Source organism: Macaca nemestrina, chromosome 6 (assembly GCF_043159975.1).
Source record: "Macaca nemestrina isolate mMacNem1 chromosome 6, mMacNem.hap1, whole genome shotgun sequence".
NCBI lineage: Eukaryota > Metazoa > Chordata > Mammalia > Primates > Cercopithecidae > Macaca > Macaca nemestrina.
The window spans coordinates 137596449-137618652 of NC_092130.1; the positions used below are offsets into that span (position 1 = coordinate 137596449).

Sequence of the window (22204 nt, forward strand, 5' to 3'; positions counted from 1 at the left end):
GTTCCTGTGGGTAGACGTCAGGCTTGCTTTTTAGCACCAGGGTAACATAATACCCTCCCATAAGGTTGTAATTTCAATGGTGGTAATTTCATGAGTGCTTTAATCGTTTTGGTTCTATATGTTATAGCAACTGTCTTCTAGTAACCACTATCCAACCCACGATCCCGTTCTAGTGCCCCCAGGAAGCTGTGGATGAAAGGGAGAATGCTAACAACCCAAGGAGGAGTCCCTTTGCTTTCCAAGTCCCTGGATTAGCTGTGAACCAAGACCAGAATGGGCTTTAATAATTCCGTATCTTTCCACAAAGATAATTTTTTTATGACTTGTCACCCTTGTCCCCAGAAACTCATGGTTTCCATAAGCTACTTAAAAATTGATTATGCAATGGGCCTCAAGTGTCCATTACAATCACCTGTGGAGCTTTTACAAGCTTCAAATGACTGGTCTCCTACCCGAGAGTTCTGGTTTACAAATCAGGGAAAGGGGAGAGTCATGTAGACTGATTTTTTAAAAATGTTTCCCAAATGATTCTGTTGCACACCCCAACTCACAGTGACCCTGCCAGCTGCCAGATCTCCACTGACATCCCCTGACCCCCAGGCAGGGTGAACACAAGTTAGGAGCTTGATAAGTCGGGGAGGAGCTGGCCTTAAGGAAAGAAACATGAGAAACAGATACTCTGAACACCTCCCAGGGCGGGGCCACCTGGCTTACTTTTCCTCTACACTTTCTCTGTGCCCAAGGACACTTTTAGCCTCATTTCCTGATTGAACAGCCTTACTTGTGTTGCTGTCAGTACCAGTAGGGCAGGCAGGAATGCAGCAGACAGGACTTGCCATCATGGCCTTGGCTGTCTGTGCAGCCCTACATGCCTCAGAAGGTGAGTGGGGGCACTGGCCACTTAGGCCTCCACTGGAAGGGTGGTATCTCCCAAATCTGTGCTGGAAGGATTGAGGTGGGGCAAGAATAGCTATCTCTTCAAGCAGGAATTTCCAATTGATTTCTGATTACCTACCAGGGAATGACATAGGTTTAAATTCTAGATCTCCCATCAGTTTCAGGAAGGAACCTCATTCTAACAGGGCATACTAGAAATTTTTGCCACCTGCAGGATGAGGTCCTTCCATATAGGTGCAACTTCGGGCTATATTTCCTTTTCTGATGACGGTATCTTAGAAAATCCCCAGCTAGAAGCTGGAGTAAAGCTCCTACTATTCATCTGTCTTCCTCCACACCCCAACCTGCTAAATTGTCTGAACACAAGTGTGCACATTCCTGGAGGGAAAGACAGACTTGGCCAGCTGCATTCAAATTAGGTAAGTTGTAAATTTCCTGAGCAAAGTCAGCCCTATGGATACAAAAAACGTAAACTTCAGTCTGATCTTTAAAAAGGGAGGGCAGAGCTGAGCACAGTGGTGCATGCCTGTATTCCCAGCTACTCGGGAGGCTACAGCTGGAGGATAGCTTCAGGCCAGGAATTCGAGATTGCAGTGAGCTATGATCGCACTGTGGATTGCCACTGCACTCCAGCCTGGGCAACATAGTAAAGCCCCATCTCTTAAAAACAAAAAGAGGGGAGGGGAGGGGAGAGGGAAGGAAAGGAAGAAAGGAAAGAAAAGAAAGAAAAAGAAGGATGAGGGAGATTGAACCCTACAAATCATGTCAAAGAGAATTTAAATTGTGAGTTGCTAGCATGTATATGGAGACGGTAACTGCATTTGAACTAGAGGGAATCTCTTCTAAAGTAGCACTCACTACTATATTCAGGAAACCCTAAGTGTCAGTACTTAACACTTGACCAATGGCTCTTTTCCATTGTCATCTTTTCTTTAAGCTTTATCCTGAACAGATTCTCTAAGTCTAGAGCAAAGGCGGAATATAAGTCTTCTTTGGTCTGCTTTTTAAAAATTTGAGCCAACATTTCAAAACTGAAAGCTTTCTCATATACATATTCATACATACACACATACAAATTGGATTTTAAAGCTTCTCTTGAAAAATCAGATGTGGCAACAATGATTCCACCATACCGAGGCAAGAACTGGCTAAAGCAGATGAGCCTCTGAAGTTTGCTGTATTAACTGCCTAGTCCCTGCAGACATTTGCTTAGGGACTCCAATATAGTCCATCAATGTACTGGGCTTATACAAATAAGCAACAGAAAAAAACTGGACAGTCTCTTCTCAATTTCTACTAATCAATCTTATCAAGATAAAGACAAAAATTTGTCACTTTATGTTTCTGTAACATTTCTCAGAAAAATTCACCACTGAGATTTTGGGACTCATTTTCACTATTTCTGAAAGGTCTACCTGCTAAGGCTTCACTCCTAGTTCTGGTAATTCCACTAACTCAAATTTTTTACATAAAACTTTGAAATGTGTGCCTCTATCCAGCTTCCTGACCTACTCCCACCTGTCCCCGCAGCAGCAGCTCTCTTACAGGAAAGAAGGGAGGGAACAAGCGGGTCGAGGAGGCAGAGTGTAATGAGGAAGGCTCTGCCATACCCAGGACCCAAGTTCACATGGGACTGAGTCCTGGTAGAGACGGTGGAGTGGGAAGGCAAAATGCAGAGGCGTGTGAAAAGGTATGGTTGCTGGCGATAATAAAGAAAGGGAGCCGAGAGACCCAGCAATAGCCTTTTGGCTTAGTCTCGATGCTTTACCTAAGGCAGTTTAGGCCACAGGAAAATCACATTGTCTGAGAAGCTCCAACCTTCTGCCATTTAAAAAGAAGTGATACTGGGTAAAAATACACATGTAGTCCTGAGAACAGTTGTGGAACAGAGGGGCAACGCCACAGCTATTCTTAGCAAACTTCCACTCAAGTGTCCATGTAAGCCAGGTGCCCTGTGGGAGGCACTTAAGTGATTCTGGGTCCAGGGAAGGGGTGGAAAACCAAGTGAGGAGGGAGGAAGGTAGAGAACACTCAACAACTCAACAGTGCAGAGAAAAGGACAGGTGGCCTTGGCAAGGGGAATAGGGAAATGGCCTGTGCCAGTTTGGAACTTTGGGAAATATATTTTGTTTTCTTCAGGCAGAAAGCTGTTCCTTATCTTAATGGTGTCTTAAATGGCTAACTTGTTGTGATGGCTCAATAACTGGCATTCCCAAAGTGTTTTGCATAAATCAGGAAGCAGGTGACTTTATCTATAATTAAAAGCCTTGGATTCTGCCCAAAGGTAGGGCACACTCCACCTCTGCTGACGTGGCTGCCGGCTCCCAGAACTCAATACTGAATCCATAAACATGTCTTTCATCCTGTTTCAGTGGCCCTGAGCCCGATTATTTAAACCCACAATCTAGGGCTTTGTGGGCTTGGCTGTTTTATTGTACATTAAGATCAAGGCTCACTTGTGCCCAGCAGATTCAAGTTAGGAGGTTTTGCTGCAGTGAGGCCCAAATTGTCTTCCCACTGACAACCTTCTTTCTCAGAGTACAATGGCTACTGAATCACACCAATACTTGCTAGAGATTTGCTGCTTGCATCCTAAAATATTTACTTTTGTTTTAATCATAAGACACTGGCTAGGGAGGATTACCAGGAATACACATTTGTGACTCAGTGTTGTTCTGCACAACTGGGACTCTCCAATTGTGGTCCCTAAGAGGTCTGACATAGGTGGGACTACAGGTGCATGCCACCACACCTGGCTAATTTTTTGTTTGTTTTTGGAGATGGAGTTTGTTGCTCTTGTCGCCCAGGCCAGGCTGGAGTGCAATGGGGCAATCTTGGCTAACTGCAACCTCCGTCTCCTGGGTTCAAGCAATTCTCCTGCCTCATCCTCCTGAGTAGCTGGGATTAGAGGCTTGCACCATCACACCCAGCTAATTTTTGTATTTTTAGTAGAGACAGGGTTTCACCATGTTGCCCAGGCTGGTCTCAAACTCCTGACCTCAGGTGATCCACCCACCTTGGCCTCCCAAACTCCTGGGATTACAGGTGTGAGCCACCTGCCCAGCCACACCTGGCTAATTAAAAAAAAATTTTTTTTGTAGAGATAGAGTCTCACTATGTTGCCCAGACTGGTCTCGAACTCCTGGCCTTAAGTGATTCTCCTCCCTTGGCCTCCCTGCCTGTAATCCCAGCACTTTGGGAGACTGAGGCAGAAAGATTGCTTGAGCGCGGGAGTTCCAGGCTGCAGTGAGTCATGATCACACCACTGAACTCCAGCCTGGGTGACAGAGTGAGACTCTCTATAAAAAAAAAAAAAAAAAAAAAAAATGTAAAACTTTACCAAAAAAATAAAATTACCAAAAGGCACAAAAATTAAAGAATATATACTAATATTATGAAAGTTAGAAATACTTAGTGTATTTTTAAATATAAAAATATAAAGAATAAAAAAAGGAAAGTCCCACTTCATCATTCCTTTAATCCCTCTCCCCTGTCCAGAGGGTTCTGTATATCCTTCCAGAATTTCCTCTAGGCATTTAGCAACACAACCCACACATATATCCATACCAATATTTTTTTATCATTATTCTTTAAGATCTAGGGTACATGTGCACAATGTGCAGGTTTGTTACATATGCATACATGGGCCATGTTGGTGTGCTGCATCCATTAACTCGTCATTTACATTAGGTATATCTCCTAATGCTATCCCTCCCCCTCCCCCCAATCCACGACAGGCCCAAGTGTGTGATGTTCCCCACCCTGTGTCCAAGTGTTCTCATTGTTCAATTCCCACCTATGAGTGAGAACATGCAGTGTTTAGTTTTCTGTCCTTGCGATAGTTTGGTCAGAATGATGGTTTCCAGCTGCATCCATGTCCCTACAAAGGACACGAACTCATCCTTTTTTATGGCTGCATAGTATTCCATGGTGCATATGTGCCACATTTTCTTAATCCAGTTTATCATTGATGGACATTTGGCTTGGTTCCAAGTCTTTGCTATTGTGAATAGTGCTGCAATGAACATATGTGTGCATGTGCCTTTATAGCAGCATGATTTATAATCCTTTGGGTATATATCCAGTAATGGGATGGCTGGGTCAAATGGTATTTCTAGTTCTAGATCCTTGAGGAATCGCCACACTGTCTTCCACAATGGTTGAACTAGTTTACAGTCCCAACGAGAGTGTAAAAGCGTTCCTATTTTTCCACATCCTCTCCAGCACCAGTTGCTTCCTATGATCACCATTTTAATGATCACCAATTCTAACTGGTGTGAGAAGGTATCTCATTGTGTTGTTGATTTGCATTTCTCTGATGGCCAGTGATGATGAGCATTATTTCATGTGTCTGTTGGCTGCATAAATGTCTTCTTTTGAGAATTGTCTGTTCATATCCTTTGCCCACGTTTTGATGGGGTTGTTTGATTTTTTCTTGTAAATTTGTTTAAGTTCTTTGTAGATTCTGGATATTAGCCCTTTGTCAGATGGGTAGATTGTAAAAATTTTTCTCCCATTCTGTAGGTTGCCTGTTCACTCTGATGGTAGTTTCCTTTGCTGTGCAGAAGCTCTTTAGTTTAACTAGATCCCATTTGTCAATTTTGGCTTTTATTGCCATTGCTTTTGGCATTTTAGTAATGAAGTCCTTGCCCATGCCTATGGCCTGAATGGTATAGCTTGGTTTTCTTCTAGGGTTTTTATGGTTTTAGGTCTAACATTTAAGTCTTTAATCCATCTTGAATTAATTTTTGTATAAGGTGTAAGGAAGGGATCCAGTTTCAGCTTTCTACATATGGCTAGCTAGTTTTCCCAGAACCATTTATTAAATAGGGAATCCTTTCCCCATTTCTTGTTTTTGTCAGGTTTAGCAAAGATCAGATGGCTGTAGATGTGTGGTATTATTTCTGAGGGCTCTGTTCTGTTCCATTGGTCTATATATCTGTTTTGGTACTAGTACCGTGCTGTTGTGTTTACTGTAGCCTTGTAGTATCGTTTGAAGTCAGGTAGTGTGATGCCTCCAGCTTTGTTCTTTTTTGCTTAGGATTGCCTTGGCAATGTGGGGTCTTTTTGGTTCCATATGAAGTTTAAAGTAGATTTTTCCAATTCTGTGAAGAAACCCGTTGGCAGCTTGATGGGGATAGCACTGAATCTATAAATTACCTCGGGCAGTATGGCCATTTTCACATATAGATTCTTCACATCCATGAGCATGGAATGTTCTTCCATTTTTTTTGTGTCCTCTTTTATTTCATTGAACAGTGGTTTGTAGTTCTCCTTGAAGAGGTTCTTCATATCCTAGGTATTTTATTATCTTTGAAGCAATGTGAATGGGAGTTCACTCATGATTTGGCTCTCTGTTTATCTTTTATTAGTGTATAGGAATGCTTGTGATTTTTGCAAATTGATTTTGTATCCTGAGACTTTGCTGAAGTTGCTTATCAGCTTAAGGAGATTTTGGGCTGAGATGATGGGGTTTCCTAAATATACAATCATGTCATCTGCAAACAGGGACAGTTTGACTTCCTCTTTTCCTAATTGAACACCCTTTATTTCTTTCTCCTGCCTGATTGCCCTGGCCAGAACTTCCAACACTATGATGAATAGGAGTAGCAAAAGAGGGCATCCCTGTCTTGTGCCAGTTTTCAGAGGGAATGTTTCCAGTTTTTGCCCATTCAGTATGATATTGGCTATGGGTTTGTCATAAATAGCTCTTATTATTTTGAGATACATCCCATCAATACCTAGTTTATTGAGAGTTTTTAGCATGAAGGGCTGTTGAATTTTGTCGAAGGCCTTTTCTGCATCTGTTGAGATAGTCATGTAGTTTTTGTTTTTGGTTCTCTTTATATGATGGATTCTGTTTACTCATTTGCGTATGTTGAACCAGCCCTGCATCCCAAGGATGAAGCCGACTTGATTGTGGTGGATAAGCTTTTTGATGTGCTGCTGGATTCGGTTTGCCAGTATTTTACTGAGGATTTTTGCATCGATGTTCATCAGGGATATTGGTCTAAAATTCTCTTTTTTTTTGTTGTGTCTCTGCCAGGCTTTGGTATCAGGATGATGTTGGCCTCATAAAATGAGTTAGGGAGGATTTCTTCTTTTTCTATGGATTGGAATAGTTTCAGAAGGAATGGTACCAGCTCCTCTTTGTACCTCTGGTAGAATTCGGCTGTGAATCCGTCTGGTCCTGGACTTTTTTTGGATGGTAGGCTATTAATTATTGCCTCAATTTCAGAGCCTGTTATTGGTCTATTCAGGGATTCAACTTCTTCCTGATTTAGTCTTGGGAGGGTGTATGTGTCCAGGAATTTAGCCATGTATTCTAGATTTTCTAGCTTACGTGCATAGAGTTGTTTATAGTATTCTCTGATGCTAGTTTGTATTTCTGTGGGAATGGTGGTGATATCCCCTTTATCATTTTTTACTATGTCTCTTTGATTGTTGTCTCTTTTCTTCTTTATTAGTCTTGCTAGCAGTCTATCAATTTTGTTGATCTTTTCAAAAAAACAGCTCCTGGATTCATTTATATTTTGAAGGGTTTCTTGTGTCTCTATCCCCTCAGTTCTCCTCTGTTATTAGTTATTTCTTGCCTTCTGCTAGCTTTTGAATGTGTTTGCTCTTGCTTCTCTAGTTCTTTTAATTGTGATGCTAGGGTGTCAATTTAGATCTTTCCTGCTTTCTCTTGTGGGCATTTAGTGCTATAAATTTCCCTCTGCATACTGCTTTCAGTGTGTCCCAGAGATTCTGGTATGTTGTATCTTTGTTCTCATTGGTTTCAAAGAACATCTTTATTTCTGCCTTCGTTTCATTATGTACCCAGTGCTCATTCAGGAGCAGGTTGTTCAGTTTCCATGCAGTTGAGTGGTTTTTGAGTGAGTTTCTTAATCCTGAGTTCTAGTTTGATTGCACTGTGGTCTGAGAGACAGTTCGTTATAATTTGTGTTCTTTTACATTTGCTGAGGAGTGCTTTACTTCCAACTATGTGGTCAGTTTTGGAATAAGTGTGATGTGTTGCTGAGAAAAATTTACATTCTGTTGATTTGGGGTGGAGAGTTCCGTAGATGTCTATTAGGTCTGCTTGGTGCAGAGCTGAGTTCAATCCCTGAATATCCTTGTTAACTTTCTGTCTCATTGATCTGTCTAATGTTGACAGTGGGGTGTTAAAGTCTCCCATTATTACTGTGTGGGAGTCTGAGTCTCTTTGTAGGTCTCTAAGGACTTGCTTTATGAATCTGGGTGCTCCTGTGTTGGGTGTACATATATTTAGGATAGTTAGCTCTTCTTCTTGAATTGATCCCTTTACCATTATGTAACGGCCTTGTCTCTTTTGATCTTTGTTGGTTTAAAGTCTGTTTTATCAGAGACTAGGAATGCAACCCCTGCTTTTTGTTGTTGTTGTTTTCCATTTGCTTGGTAGATCTTCCTCCATCCCTTTATTTTGAGCCTATGTGTGTCTCTGCATGTGAGATGGGTCTCCTGAATACAGGAAACTGATGGGTCTTGACTCTTTATCCAATTTGCCAGTCTGTGTCTTTCAGTTGGAGCATTTAGCCCATTTACATTTATGGTTAATACTGTTATGTGTGAATTTGATCCTGTCATTATGACGTTAGCAGGTTATTTTGCTCGTTAGTTGATGCAGTTTCCTCCTAGCATAGAGGGTCTTTACAATTTGCCATGTTTTTGCAGTGGCTGGTACCGGTTGTTCCTTTCCATGTTTAGCGCTTCCTTCAGGAGCTCTTGTAAGGCAGGCCTGGTGGTGACAGAATCTCTCAGCATTTGTTTGTCTGTAAAGGATTTTATTTCTCCTTCACTTATGAAGCTTAATTTGGCTGGATATGAAATTCTGGGTTGAAAATTCTTTTCTTTAAGAATGTTGAATATTGGCCTCCACTGTCTTCTGGCTTCTAGAGTTTCTGCTGAGAGATCTGCTGTTAGTCTGATGGGTTTCCCTTTGTGGGTAACCTGACCTTTCTCTCTGGCTGCCCTTAACAATTTTTCTTTCATTTCAACTTTGGTGAATCTGACAATTATGTGTCTTGGAGTTGCTCTTCTTGAGGAGTATCTTTGTGGCATTCTCTGTATTTCCTGAGTTTGAATGTTGGCCTGCCTTGCTAGTTTGGGAAAGTTCTCCTGGATAATATTCTGAAGAGTGTTTTCTAACTTGGTTCCATTCTCCCCGTCACTTTCAGGTACACAAATCAGATGTAGATTTGGTCTTTTCACATAGTCCCGTATTTCTTGGAGGCTTTGTTCGTTTTTTTTTTTTACTCTTTTTTCTCTAAGCTTCTCTTCTCGCTTCATCTCATTCTTTTGATCTTCAATCACTGATACCCTTTCTTCCACTTGATTGAATCGGCTACTGAAGCTTGTGCATGCATCACATAGTTCTTGTGCCATGGTTTTCAGCTCCATCCGGTCCCTTAAGATCTTCTCTATGCTGTTTATTCTAGTTAGGCATTCATCTAATCTTTTTTCAAGGTTTTTAGCTTCTTTGCAATGTGTTCAAACATCCTCCTTTAGCTCAGAGAAGTTTGTTATTACCGATCATCTGAAGCCTTCTTCTCTCAACTCGTCACATTCATTCTCTGTCCAGCTTTGTTCCATTGCTGGTGAGGAGCTGCATTCCTTTGGAGGAGAAGAGGCACTCTGATTTTCAGAATTTTCAGCTTTTCTGCTCTGGTTTCTCCTCATCTTTGTGGTTTTATCTACCTTTGGTCTTTGATGATGGTGACGTACAGATGGGGTTTTGGTGTCGATGTCCTTTCTGTTGGTTAGTTTTCCTTCTAACAGTCAGGACTCTCAGCTGCAGGTCTGTTGGAGTTTGCTAGAGGTTCACTCCAGACCCTGTTTTCCTGGGGTATCACCAGTGGAGGCTGCAGAACAGCAAATATTGCAGAACAGAAAATGTTGCTGCCTGATCCTTCTGCTGGAAGCTTCGTCTCAGAGGGGCACCCGGCTGTATGAGGTGTCAGTCGGCCCCTACTGGGACAAGTGTCCCAGTTAGGCTACTCGGGGGGTCAAGGACCCACTTGAGGAGGCAATCTGTCTGTTCTCAGATCTCAAACTCCATGCTGGGAGAACCACTGCTCTCTTCAAAGCTGTCAGACAGGGACGTTTAAGTCTGCAGAAGTTTCTGCTGTCTTTTGTTCAGTTATGCCCTGCCCCCAGAGGTGAAGACTACAGAGGCAGGCAGGCCTCCTTGAGCTGTGGTGCGCTCCACCCAGTTCGAGCTTCCTGGCCGCTTTGTTTACCTACTCAAGCCTCAGTAATGGCGGACGCCCGTCCCCTAGCCTAGCTGCTGCCTTGCAGTTTGATCTCAGACTGCTGTGCTAGCAGTGAGCAAGGCTCCGTGGGAATGGGACCCTCTGAGCCAGGCACGGGATATAATCTACTGGTGTGCCGTTTGCTAAGACCATTGGAAAAGTGCAGTATTAGGGTGGGAGTGTCCTGATTTTCCAGGTACCATCTGTCACAGCTTCCTTTGGCTAGGAAAGGGAATTCCCTGACCCCTTGCACTTTCCTAGTGAGACAACACCCCACCCTGCTTTGGCTCACACTCCGTGGACTGCACCCACTGTCCAACAAGCCCCAGTGAGATGAACCCGGTACCTCAGTTGGAAATGCAGAAATCACCCATCTTCTGCATCGCTCACACTGAGAGCTGTAGACCGGAGCTGTTCCTATTCGGCCATGGAACCAGCACACACCAATTTTTTAAGACAGAAACAGGATGGCCGGTTGTGGTGGCTCGCACCTGTAATCTCAGCACTTTAGGAGACTGAGGTGGGTGGATCACGAGGTCATGAGATCGAGACCATCCTGGCTAACATGGTGAAACCCCGTCTCTACTAAAAATACAAAAAATTAGCCAGGTGTGGTGGTGGGTGCCTGTAGTCCCGGGCACTTGGGAGGCTGAGGCAGGAGAATGGCGTGAACCTGGGAAGTGGAGTTTGCAGTGAGCCAAGATCGCGCCACTGCACTCCAGCCTGGGCGACAGAGCAAAACTCCATCTCAGGAGAAAAATAAAAATACAAAATAAAAAAATTAAAAAAAAACAAAACAGAAACGGGATCACAATCTACATATTGTCTTAACATGTATTTTAATCATAGATAACAGTAAATCTATTCAACACAAAAATTCTGAAAATCTGCAGCTTCATCTTATATAAAACATTGAAACTTCTCAGAACAACTGGGAATGTTAATGTTTCATTTATTATTAATATCAATCAGGGTCCTATCAGGAGACAGAAACCAGATAATTTGAAAGTTTAATATGAACAAATTATTAACTATAACAATAAATAGGCTAGAAAGAAAGATAATTTTAAGGAATGTAGGAAAAGCAGATATTCCAAGGGCAAAAACAGATCACTCAAGGAAGAGTTCCTGCACCCTTACCCTCTCCAGCTGAGATCCAGCCATGGCTCACCAAATGGCAGAAAAGTCACCTGATCTGTACTGGCAGAATATGCTGGATATCCACCTTCTAGTTTGTAGGGGAAAGTCTGTCACAGGAAAGCATCTCACTGGAGGCACTGGGCTACAAACCTGCCTGTAGGGGTGCTACTAATTGCCATGCACTGAAGAAGCTAAAGCACTGCAGGAGCTGGGTCTACAGGAATCTGATGAGAGAACCCTGGAGCCAGGAAGGAAAACCCGCTCTTCCTGCAATGTCCCTTCAATATCTTCTACAGATAAAGTTTAACAACGTGCCAGCTAGCCAAGGAAAAATATTTAAGGGCCCATCTCAATTTCATAGAACAGGGTGAGTTTGAAACTGAGGGAAAATAAATAAACAAGTGGCACATTCCACAAACACTTAATGGGCACCTGTATACTTACTGAGCCAGGGACTGTACTGCATATTGGCCCACATATGTCCTTTTTGTTTCCGTTTATTGAGTGCTATCTGTTGTCACTCCTGTTCTAAGCACTTAAATATACAAACTCATGCAATCTTCACAATAACCCTGAGGTAGATGCTAGGACCACCCCCATATTACAGATAAAAGGATTGAGACACAGAGAATTAACTCACCCGAGGTCAGCTAGTAGGTAGCAGAAACAGAATTTAAACCTGGTAGTCTCCACATGTTTAAGTACCATGCTACAAAGCCTCTCAGGATGTTTTTATGGCACAAAATTATCCAAACCCCTTCAAGACTATCCCCTGACCACTCTAGTGTCTGTATCATGTTAAAGCAAAGAAAAATCCCCATCCACTCTCCATGCCCCCAAACATTATCCCAGGGTTCCAAAAAGTATCTTGGAGGACTTTACTTGGGAATAGCAGTTCCACATATCATGGATTATTGAGTCTTTCCTGCCCACTTAGTGACAGCAGGGGCCATCTGTCAGCACCCACCGCACGATCTGGCTACATTAAGGCGTGAGGTCCACGAGAATGGAGGGATGTGTTCTAACCACATTCTGAACATTATGTGTTGCCTTTTTTTTCTTTTTTTCGATGGAGTCTTGCTCTGTTGCCCAGGCTGGAGTGCAGTGGTGTGGTCTCTGCTTACCGCAACCTTTGCCTCCCAGGTTCAAGCAATTCTCCTGTCTCAGCCTCCTGAGTAGCTGGCATTACAGGCGCCTGCCACCACGTCCAGCTAATTTTTTGTATTTTTAGTAGAGACGGGGTTTCACCATGTTGGCCAGGCTGGTCTCGAACTCCTGACCTCATGATCCACCCACCTCGGCCTCCCAAAATGCTGGGATTACAGGTGTGAGCCACTGCACTCAGACTGCCCTTCTTAAATTGCAGTCAGTCTTGAGACACTGCTAGTAGCTAAGTGAATCTGTCATTTTTATCTTTAGTCTGCAAATCCTTTCTGCAATAATTGCATGTGCCTTTCTTTACTGTTTCTATTTTGCTGTGTTCTGTATACAGTACCAGTGCTTTTCAAACTGCATTTCTAATCAGCTCCCAGGTGATGCCATTGTTGTGGCTCTGGGTACCACACTTTGAGTAGTGAGATCCTATACAACTAAGCGAGGAAGCGGTTCACCTCTCTATAATAGCAGGATCCTTTCCTTAAAACCCAAAATCTGCCAGGCACGGTGGCTCATACCTGTAATCCCAGCACTTAGGGAGACAAAGGTGGGAGGATAGCTTGAGTCTAGGAGTTCGAGATCTGCCTGGGCAATAAAATGAGATACCGTTCTCCAACAACAACAAAACCCAGAATCTAATTTTTGTATCACAAATTTTATGTGCAGTGCCAACAGTTCTTGAGCACTGAGAGATCTTTACAGCCGTCTAGTGACCAAAACCGGATCATAGACAGAACCAAAACAGGGACTCACATTCCTGGAAAATCATCCATACACTTAATACTGGGAATAATAATGACAACAATCCAAAGCTAATAGAAATAACACCAGAATAAGGCGAGGTGCAGTGGCTCATGCCTATAATCCTTGCACTTTGGGAGGCTGAGGTGGGAGGATCGCTTGAGGCTAGGAGTTTGAGACCAGCCTGGGCAACACACAACACCCTGTTTCTGCAAAAATTTTTAAAAATTAGCCAGGCGTAGTGGGTGCACCTGTATTCCCAGCTACTTGGGCAGCTAAGGCAGGAGGATCACTTGAGCCTGGGCATTCAAGGCCACAGTGAGCCATGATTGCACCATTGTGCTCCAGCCGGGGCAACAGAGCAAGACCATCTCCCAAAAAAAAAGAAGAAGAAAAGAAAAAAGGAAAGAAAAGAAATAACACCATAATAAGACAAATAGGAATGCTTTTATTCAGATACTAAAAACATCTTTAAAATATTACACATAGTGAACAAATGATTTATTATATTTACTGACCCCTAATTACTTCAATGTGCAGGGATGGTACCTGCAAAGGATGGTACCTGAAAAGCACTGTGTAATTGTAGGTAATTTGGGACATAAGACCTTGACCAAAAACTGAAAATACTATTCCTAGAAAAAAAGCAAAAATATTTTATACATTAAAAGCCTTAAAACAAGATAAAAATGAAACACTGATAAGATCAGAGCTTAGTTCAGTCTAAGAAACTTACTTAGCACTAATACCAGACAATGTGCTATGTGGTGGGGGGTTACAAAGATGCCCTGTGGGAGTTTACAGTCAAAAGACAGTCATAGACTCTTAATTTCATACATGGTAAAGACAAAGATATAGGAAAGCACAAGGTACTGTGGGACTTCAGATTCAAATGGGGAAATGATATAATTGGAAAAAAGTAGACAACTGAGAGGTTCAGCAGTCCAGAAGCCAATTAATGAGGTCCTGAACTAAGAGTGGTAACAAGGATGAAGAGGAGACAGATGTGAAAAGCGTTAAGGAAAATACAATCTACAGGAGTTTGACTGGCCATGGGAGTGCAGAAGGAAGACAGAATTACACTTCGATAACAGTACAAAGTGATTAAATGAGATGAGAAAAGGAAAACAGAAGTAGATTTAAAGTGAGATGATGTCTTCAGTTGGGGCTCTGTTGAGTTTGGGGTGCCTGTGGGATATCCAAGTGCATGTTCAATAGCAGGTGGATATACATCAGAATATTTGGGTAGAGGTAAAAAACCCATTTTGAAGTTACCAACATAGTAAAAATTTTAAACATGAGATGTGGAAAGAAAAGAGCAGTAGGTTAGGGATGGAACTTTGAGAATGCTAACTATTGAGGAAAGGGCAAAGGAGGACGCATTCAAGAAGCAGAGAAAGTAATTTCTGGTTTTTGTTTTTGTTTTTTTTAATGAGATGGAGTCTCGCTCTGTCACCCAGGCTGAAGTGCAGTGGCGCAATCTCGACTTACTGCAACCTCCACCTCCCGGGTTCAAGCAATTCGCTGCCTCAGCCTCCTGAGTAGCTGGGATTACAGGCGTCTGCCACCACGCCCAGCTAATTTTTTGTATTTTTAGTAAAGATGGGGTTTCACCATCTTGGCCAGGCTGGTCTTGAACTTCTGATCTTGTGATCCACCTGCCTCAGCCTCCCAAAGTGCTGGGATTTCAGGCGTGAGCCACCGCGCCTGGCCATAGTTTCTCATTATTCAGAAAATTAGAAGAGACTGGTAATTAAGAATATGGAAATTTTCAAGGAAGGAATGGGCAAGTGTTAAATGCAGCAGAGATGTCTAATGAGATAATGTTAGAAAAATGTCTGCTCAGCCTGGGTACAAAGTGAGACCCCATCTCTACAAAAAAATAAAGAAAGTTAGCCAGGCATGGTGGTGTGCACCGGTGGTCCCAGCTACACGGGAGGCTGAGGCAAGATGATCACTTGAGCCCAGGAGGTGAAGACTGCAGTCAGCTGTGTTTGTACCACTGCACTCCAGCACTCTGGCTTGGGTGACAGAGCAAGATCCCACCTGAAGGAGAAAAAGAAAAAAAAAAGTCTGCTAATTGTAGGTGCCCTGAGAGTAGGTCTATGACTTATTAATTCTTATATACTCGGTGTCTGTTACAAAGACTGATACAATGTAGGCAGCACTCTATAAATGCTTCTAGAATTTTACTGACATGACTATCACTTTCATTAGTAAAATAACACACTTCTACGATTCAAAAAGAAACATGTCAGTACTAGATACTGCAGACATTTTCCCAAGGGAGATTTTTCTTGACTCAACTCAGGCTAAATTTTTAGTAGAAAAATATTAATAAAGGAAATATAGAAAATACCTTTCCAACAGAAAGAATAAAAAGCAAAGAAAAAGGATTTAAAATCGTAAAAAAGATAGAATAAATGAATACAAACCAAAAGATCAGTGTAGCAATGTCAATAACAGAAAAATACTATTTAAGCAAAAAGCTACAGTAGAAACAGAGGAATCTTACCGAAAGATAAAAAAGTTCACTTCACCGAAAAGCTATCTCTAGGGCCCAGACTCCTGTGAGGCAAGAGAGGTGATCGAGTCGTCAAAATGCAGTCAGATTTTTTTTTATTTAAAATTGCAGCATTTTACTAATCATAGACTTTTTTGCATTAATTTTTATTTTGAAAAATATTGCATCCAAATATTGCTCATCTTCATTACGGAGCTCTTTTGGCGGTTCCTTAAATTCTGCACCTGAGGCTCCTGCCTCATTCTAATCCTGGCTGTGGACCAGCAGTGTACTTAGGCGTCTGAAAACATAACCCCAAGTGTTATATCAGAAAAGTAGACAGAATTGCAAGGAAAAAAAAAAAAAAAAAAAAAAAGCTGGCACAATCCCAGTAACAGTTTAACATACCCGCATCAAAAACTGATCAATCAAAAAAAATACTAGTAAGGGTTAAGGAAATGCGTGCACAATACAACTAGATTTCTCCTGCAGCTCTGCGAAGGGCAGCCCGCGGTAGGCCAGGCCTGGTCCTGGGCGCCCCAGCCGGCTGCCCTGGGTCCAGGCGTGCGCTTGCGGGAGACGTGGGCGTCTCCGCGTCCGGCCGTCAAGCAATGCCTGGGACTCCACCCTACCCTTCGCGTAGTACTTGTTATACTTCGGCAGCTTCTTCACGCCCGGTCCTCTCCCCGCGCCGGTAGGAACCGTCCACGGCCTTAAAGAAACCTGCTCACCAGGTCAGGGGCGCCAACCAGGTTGCGCACGCGCAGAGGCCGCAAGGGCAGCTGGACGTCGCCCAGGTAGACGACGTCCCGCGCCACCGGTTTCTTGTTGCTGTCGCTCTGCACTTCCCACTCTCTTCCTTGGTCTCGGCTTCCGCTACCGCCCGCGGTTTTCCACTTCAGTCTCTCCTAGTCCGCAGTAGCCACGACTACAGATATCAGTAGCGCGACAGCCCCGAAGCGCCATAACGTCGTGCTTTTCTTTTTTTTTTTTTCTCGTGCTTTGTTTCTTCTGATTTTCCTTTTCCGGGTTTTTAGTTGAACACAAGTTTTTTCCGTATATGTGTTTTAAATAAATGCATTTAGGGCTAAATTTAACTGCATCCCACCCATTATAATAAATAGTACTTTCACTATTTTCCAGAATAAGATTTTGTGGTTTCCTCTTTAACCCATGAGTTGAATGCTTTGTTTCTCAGCAACTTACACTTGTAAGTTTATAAATATATATTATTATTTATATCCAAACATGTATTTATTATCAGAGACAAGGTCTCTGTCGCCCAGGCTGCAATGCAATTGTCAGAGGCGAGTGAACCAGAGCAACTCCATCTTAAAATAGGAGCTAGGTAAAATGAGGCAGAAACCTACTAAGCTGCCTTCCCATCTAAGTCACAGGATGAGATAGGTCAGCAAAAAATACAGGTCATAAAAGACCTTGCTAATAAAACAGGTTGCAGTGAAGAAGTCAGCTAAATCCTACCAAAACCAAAATGGCCCCAAGAGTAACTTCTGGTCGCTCTCACTACTACACTCCCATCAGCGCCATGACAGTTTACAAATGCCATGGCAACGTCAGGAGGTTACCCTATGGTCTAAAAAGGGCAGACATGGGCCGGGCACGGTGGTGGCTCACGCTTGTAATCCTAGCACTTAGGGAGGCCGAGGCGGGGGGATCACGAGGTCAGGAGATGAGACCATCCTGGCTAACACAAACCCCATCTCTACTAAAAATACAAAAAAAATTAGCCAGGTGTGCTGGTGGGGGCCTGTAGCCCAGCTACCGGGGAGGCTGAGCCAGGAGAATGGGGTGAACCCGGGAGGCAGAGCTTGCAGTGAGCAGAGATCGCTCCACTGCACTCCAGCCTGGGCCACAGAGGAGACTCCCTCTCAAAAAAAAAGGGGGGGAGGGGGAGGGGGAGGGCGTGAATAGTCCACTCCTTGTTTAGCATATCATCAAGAAATAACCATACAAATGAGCAACCAGTCGCCCTCAGGGCTGCTCTTTGAAGTAGCCATTCTTTTATTCCTTTGCTTTCTTAATAAACTTGCTTTCACTTTGCACTGCAGAGTTGCCCTAAATTCTTTCTTGCATGAAATCCAATAACCCTCTCTTGGGGTCTGGATGGGGACCCCTTTCCTATAACGCAGTGGCGGATCAAAGCCTCCAACTCCTGGGCTCAGGCGATCCCCCTGCCTTAGCCTCCGAGTAGGTGGGCCACAACGCCTGGCTAATCTTTTAAATTTTTTGTAGAGACAGGGTCTCACTATGTTGCCCAGGCTGGTCCTGAACTCCTGGCCTCAAGCAATCCTCCCACCTCAGTCTCCCAAAGTAGTGGGATTATAGGTATGAGCCACCACACCTGGCTCAAACTTTTAAACTGTTACTTTGCACAGGAAACTTCTCTTCAAACACTAAGAATTTAAAAAAAGAGTCATGACTGCAAATACAGTAAGATAAACCTATGAAATTTTGTGAGAATAAAGTAGAAATTATGGATAAAATGAATAATTTCTTGGAAAAATAATAAATATATATATGTAAATATATATATGTATTTATTTACACACACACACACAAGTTAGCCAATAACAAATCCAACTTAAATTTTATCTTTCCTCAGACACCAGGCCTAGATAGTTTTTGAAGTTTTACCAAAAATTGGAGGAACCGAAAATCTTTATCTTATACAAACTCTTTCAAAGGATGGAAGAACAGAGAAGAATACCCAATGCATTGTTGAGATTAACATACCCCTTAATACCCAAAACATGGAAGGATGGTAACAGGGTGTAAAAGTGTAGATGAATTTATGAACAGAGGTGCAAAAATATTAATAAATAGCAAATCTTATACAAGATATAAAAATTAATATGTTATGAATAAGTATGGTTTATCCCAGGAGGGCAAGGAAGAAAATAGATTGATCCACCACAGCAATTTAAAATTATGTGTTGAACTTTCAATGGGCTAGGCACTGTTCTAGGCATTTAGCAAAGTAACAGATTTTAAAAGAGAAAAAGCCTTTATTTCCTACACAGGAATTGAGAAAGAAAGAGATAAAAATGACGATTTACCTATAAAACTGGAATATCTATTCCAAACTATCACAAATAAAAAAATTCAGCAAGGTTGCTGGATACAAGAGCAACATTAAATAATCAATAGAATTCTTATACATAAAAATTAACTAATTAGAAAAAAGTATTTTTAAAAAGCTCATTCACAATACAACAAAATTTAAAAGGTACCTAAATATAGATCTAAGATATACAACATTATCTTATCATTCTTTTCTTTTTTTTTTTTTTTTTTTTTTTTTTTACAATTTTCAGTTATAATTTACTGTCTGTTATGGGAAAAATTACATGTTTCAGTAGACAGTTCGTCAAACTTTTCTTTTTTTAACTTATGTCTTCTAAAATACTATCTCAGTTTGTCTTCTCTCTATTCCCACCAGTTAAGGTTTTCACTGACCTCTGTGTTCTAAGACTTTTTTTTTTTTTAATTTAAGTTCTAGGGTACAATGTGCACAACGTGCAGGTTTGTTACATATGTATACATGTGCCATGTTGGTGTGCTGCACCCATTAACTCGTCATTTACATTAGGTATTCCTCCTAATGCTATCCCTCCCCCTCCCTCCCCACAATAGGACCCGGTGTGTGATGATCCCCTTCCTGTGTCCAAGTGTTCTCATTGTTCAGTTCCCACCTATGAGTGAGAACATGCGGTATTTGGTTTTCTGTTCTTGCAATAGTTTGCTGAGAATGATGGTTTCCAGCTGTACCCATGTCCCTACAAAGGACACAAACTCATCCTTTTTTAGGGCTGCATAGTATTCCATGGTGTATATGTGCCACATTTTCTTAATCCAGTCTGTCATGGACATTTGGGTTGATTCCAAGTCTTTGCTATTGTGAACAGTGCCACAATAAACATACGTGTGCATGTGTCCTTATAGCAGCATGACTTACTTATCGTTATTTTCGTAAAGATCTTGGAGGACCAGGAAAATCTGAATAGCTAGAGAGATAATTCCATATTTATGAATGGGAAGACAATATTTTTCAGATCTTAGTTGTAATAAAATAAATAAATAAATAAAGTGTAACCAAAAGGTCTAAAAAGTGCCAGAATGCATATATTCAAATTCCAGCCCCACCAGTTATTTCTTGGTCCTTTGATCTCCGGGAAGTTATGTAGTTTTTCTCTATATTATTACCCATTTGTAAAATGGTGATTAATATACTTCCTTCTATATATAGTTGCTGTGTAGATTATATAAATTAATTCACACATGGCAGTTACACTAGTGCCTGGCACAAAGTAAGAACTCAATAAATGTCTGTTATCATTAGGACGTTTGTTGTAGCCTTGCTTGTTACAGTAAAGTACTGGAAACAGTTACTTAAAAATAAGACTGAAGGCAAATATGGAAAAGATTTAACATTAATAACATTTGGGTGATGAGTATATAGGTGTTTTTATTATTCTTGGTAGTTCCTCTGTGTTGAAATATTTCACGAGGAAAGGAGAATAGTAGTAAAGTCATCATTTATTTATTCATATCTACATTTCCACAGAAGTATTAGTTTAGGTGAATTATCATGTCTTGATTTTTAAAGTTTCCATAGAAAGAGGTTACTGAACTTATGTTATTGGTATAAAATATAAAGCTGTCTGGTCTCAAAATGCTTTTCATGTCATCCTCCTACAACTTACATTCGTAAATTCTATATTCCAATCAAATTGGCATGAATCTGCCTTTTTCCACATTTGTATCTTTACACCCACTGTCTCCTCTATATTTACTGCCCTATTCATATTCTATCCATTTTCAAGTTTTCAGCTCAAATGCCACCACCTTGATAAAGATGAACCTAAGTCTCTATGTTATAATTTATTGCTTCTGCCTTTTAGTGTTCCAGATATCATTCTGTTTATCACATAGCCCTTGCCACATTTTCTCTTTTGTTAGAAATATTTTCCCCCTACTTTCTTTCACACACACTCTACAGAAGCACACCAGTATTTTTAATGAAGCAAAAGTTGATACAATCTCAAAAGTGCCAGAGCAAACGGATTCAAATATGATTTAAATACTGATTTCAATTCACTGCATAGACACATCAGATGCTGCCCATGGAACTCCTATACTCTGGGCTTCACTGGCTGGTGAGTAGAAATTGTGATGTTCCGGGTCCCCACTTTCTTGCCTGGCAGTAATTACAAAGTTGCTGCAGGATTTCTCAATCCAAATATTCTTGACAATTCTCAAATAGTGGGTTCCGGAGAGGGGTACTTTCCCTCTAAGAGTCTGGGGGAAGTTGGTCTGATACTGTAGGAGGGATGATTCCTTGCCTAATCAGAAACCTTACTCCCAGTTTTGTGGTTCCTCTGTTGGGCAGCTGCTCTGGATCCATTTGAAACCCACTGGTGGTTGCCCACTTCCTCCAGAGAGCTAACCTCAGTGCCTGCTTCTGAGGCCAGCTGGGAAACGCATCTGCTGATCTCACAAATCACTTTTCAGAGAAATTCCCAGGTGGATCTGCTGGACTTTGTCCTTCCCAAAGCAAAGGGAGCACCTCTAGGAGGGGTTAGAGAGGCAGTTGGGGGTGGATCAGGCAAAGTCTTGCAGCATACCTCCGATCCTTGCTCGTTCATACCTCTAGACTCCGTTGCTTTATCAAGCCCACTCTGCAAGACTTCTCTTATTTTCAGTAATAGTCACATATTTCTCTTCAAGGGAACCCCTTCTCCATCATACAGGTTTGTGTTTGTGTGAACTCCAATTCTGGAACATAAACTGATTATTTTCCATTATATTCCGACCAAGGTGGTTTTTGCAGACAGGTTTTGGCCTCCCTGATCTCTTAGCAGCTTGCCTCCCCAACAACCATTGTTCAGTATCATCTGAACAAAACTATGTAAATACTGAAGAAATGTCACATAATCATCTTTTTCAGCCTAATTGACACACCACAATCTCTACTATATGGAAATTCTAGAGTCATAATGGAAATAAACGGAAGTAGCTGATGGCTTTTTAAAAATGGAAATATTCTTTCTGACAGGAGGCTACAGGAGGGAACCTCTAGGGGGCGATGTTACCTAACAGAATTTTACAGTTGCCCTGTTCGGAACTACCCAGTTTACGTTCTCCATTGCCTAACTTCCCGTGTTCTCTCCAAGGTTGTTTATATTTTCTGCTTCCTCTGGAGGGCACTAGTTGCACCTACTAACATGTAATAAATGCTGGCCTGCTTCTTGCCTTTTTATAGTTAATCTGACTTAGATCAAGTGATCTCCAGCTGAGCCCATCCTACGTTTATATTAATATTTGAGAAATGCAATCCATTTTACTAAGTATATATATAGGTCCCTGGTACTCTTCGGGCTTAAGACTGTTTGAATTCATATCAGCACTCAGATAACTCAAATTCCTAAACACACAGATTTTCTTGTGATTCTTAATTGCTACCATGCTTCTGAAAGTA

The 22204-nt window shown here is 41.8% G+C and overlaps 1 protein-coding gene and 1 long non-coding RNA gene across 2 annotated transcripts in view; one reads left to right on the top strand and one right to left on the bottom strand.

Annotated features, from left to right (window-relative positions):
* Positions 1-740: 740 nt before the first annotated feature.
* Positions 741-22204, top strand: part of LOC105487479 (C-C motif chemokine ligand 28) — a 32888-nt gene continuing 11424 nt past the window's right edge. The window contains exon 1 of the mRNA XM_011750935.3: positions 741-880. Coding sequence (XP_011749237.1) covers positions 817-880 — 64 coding nt within the window. The 5' untranslated portion in view covers positions 741-816. The remainder of the gene's footprint in view (positions 881-22204) is intronic.
* Positions 13631-16669, bottom strand: LOC105487478 (uncharacterized). Its single transcript, XR_011625034.1, has 3 exons — positions 16114-16669; positions 15718-16006; positions 13631-15248 (listed from the first exon to the last, which is right to left on the bottom strand). It is a non-coding gene; the product is annotated as an uncharacterized lncRNA (long non-coding RNA).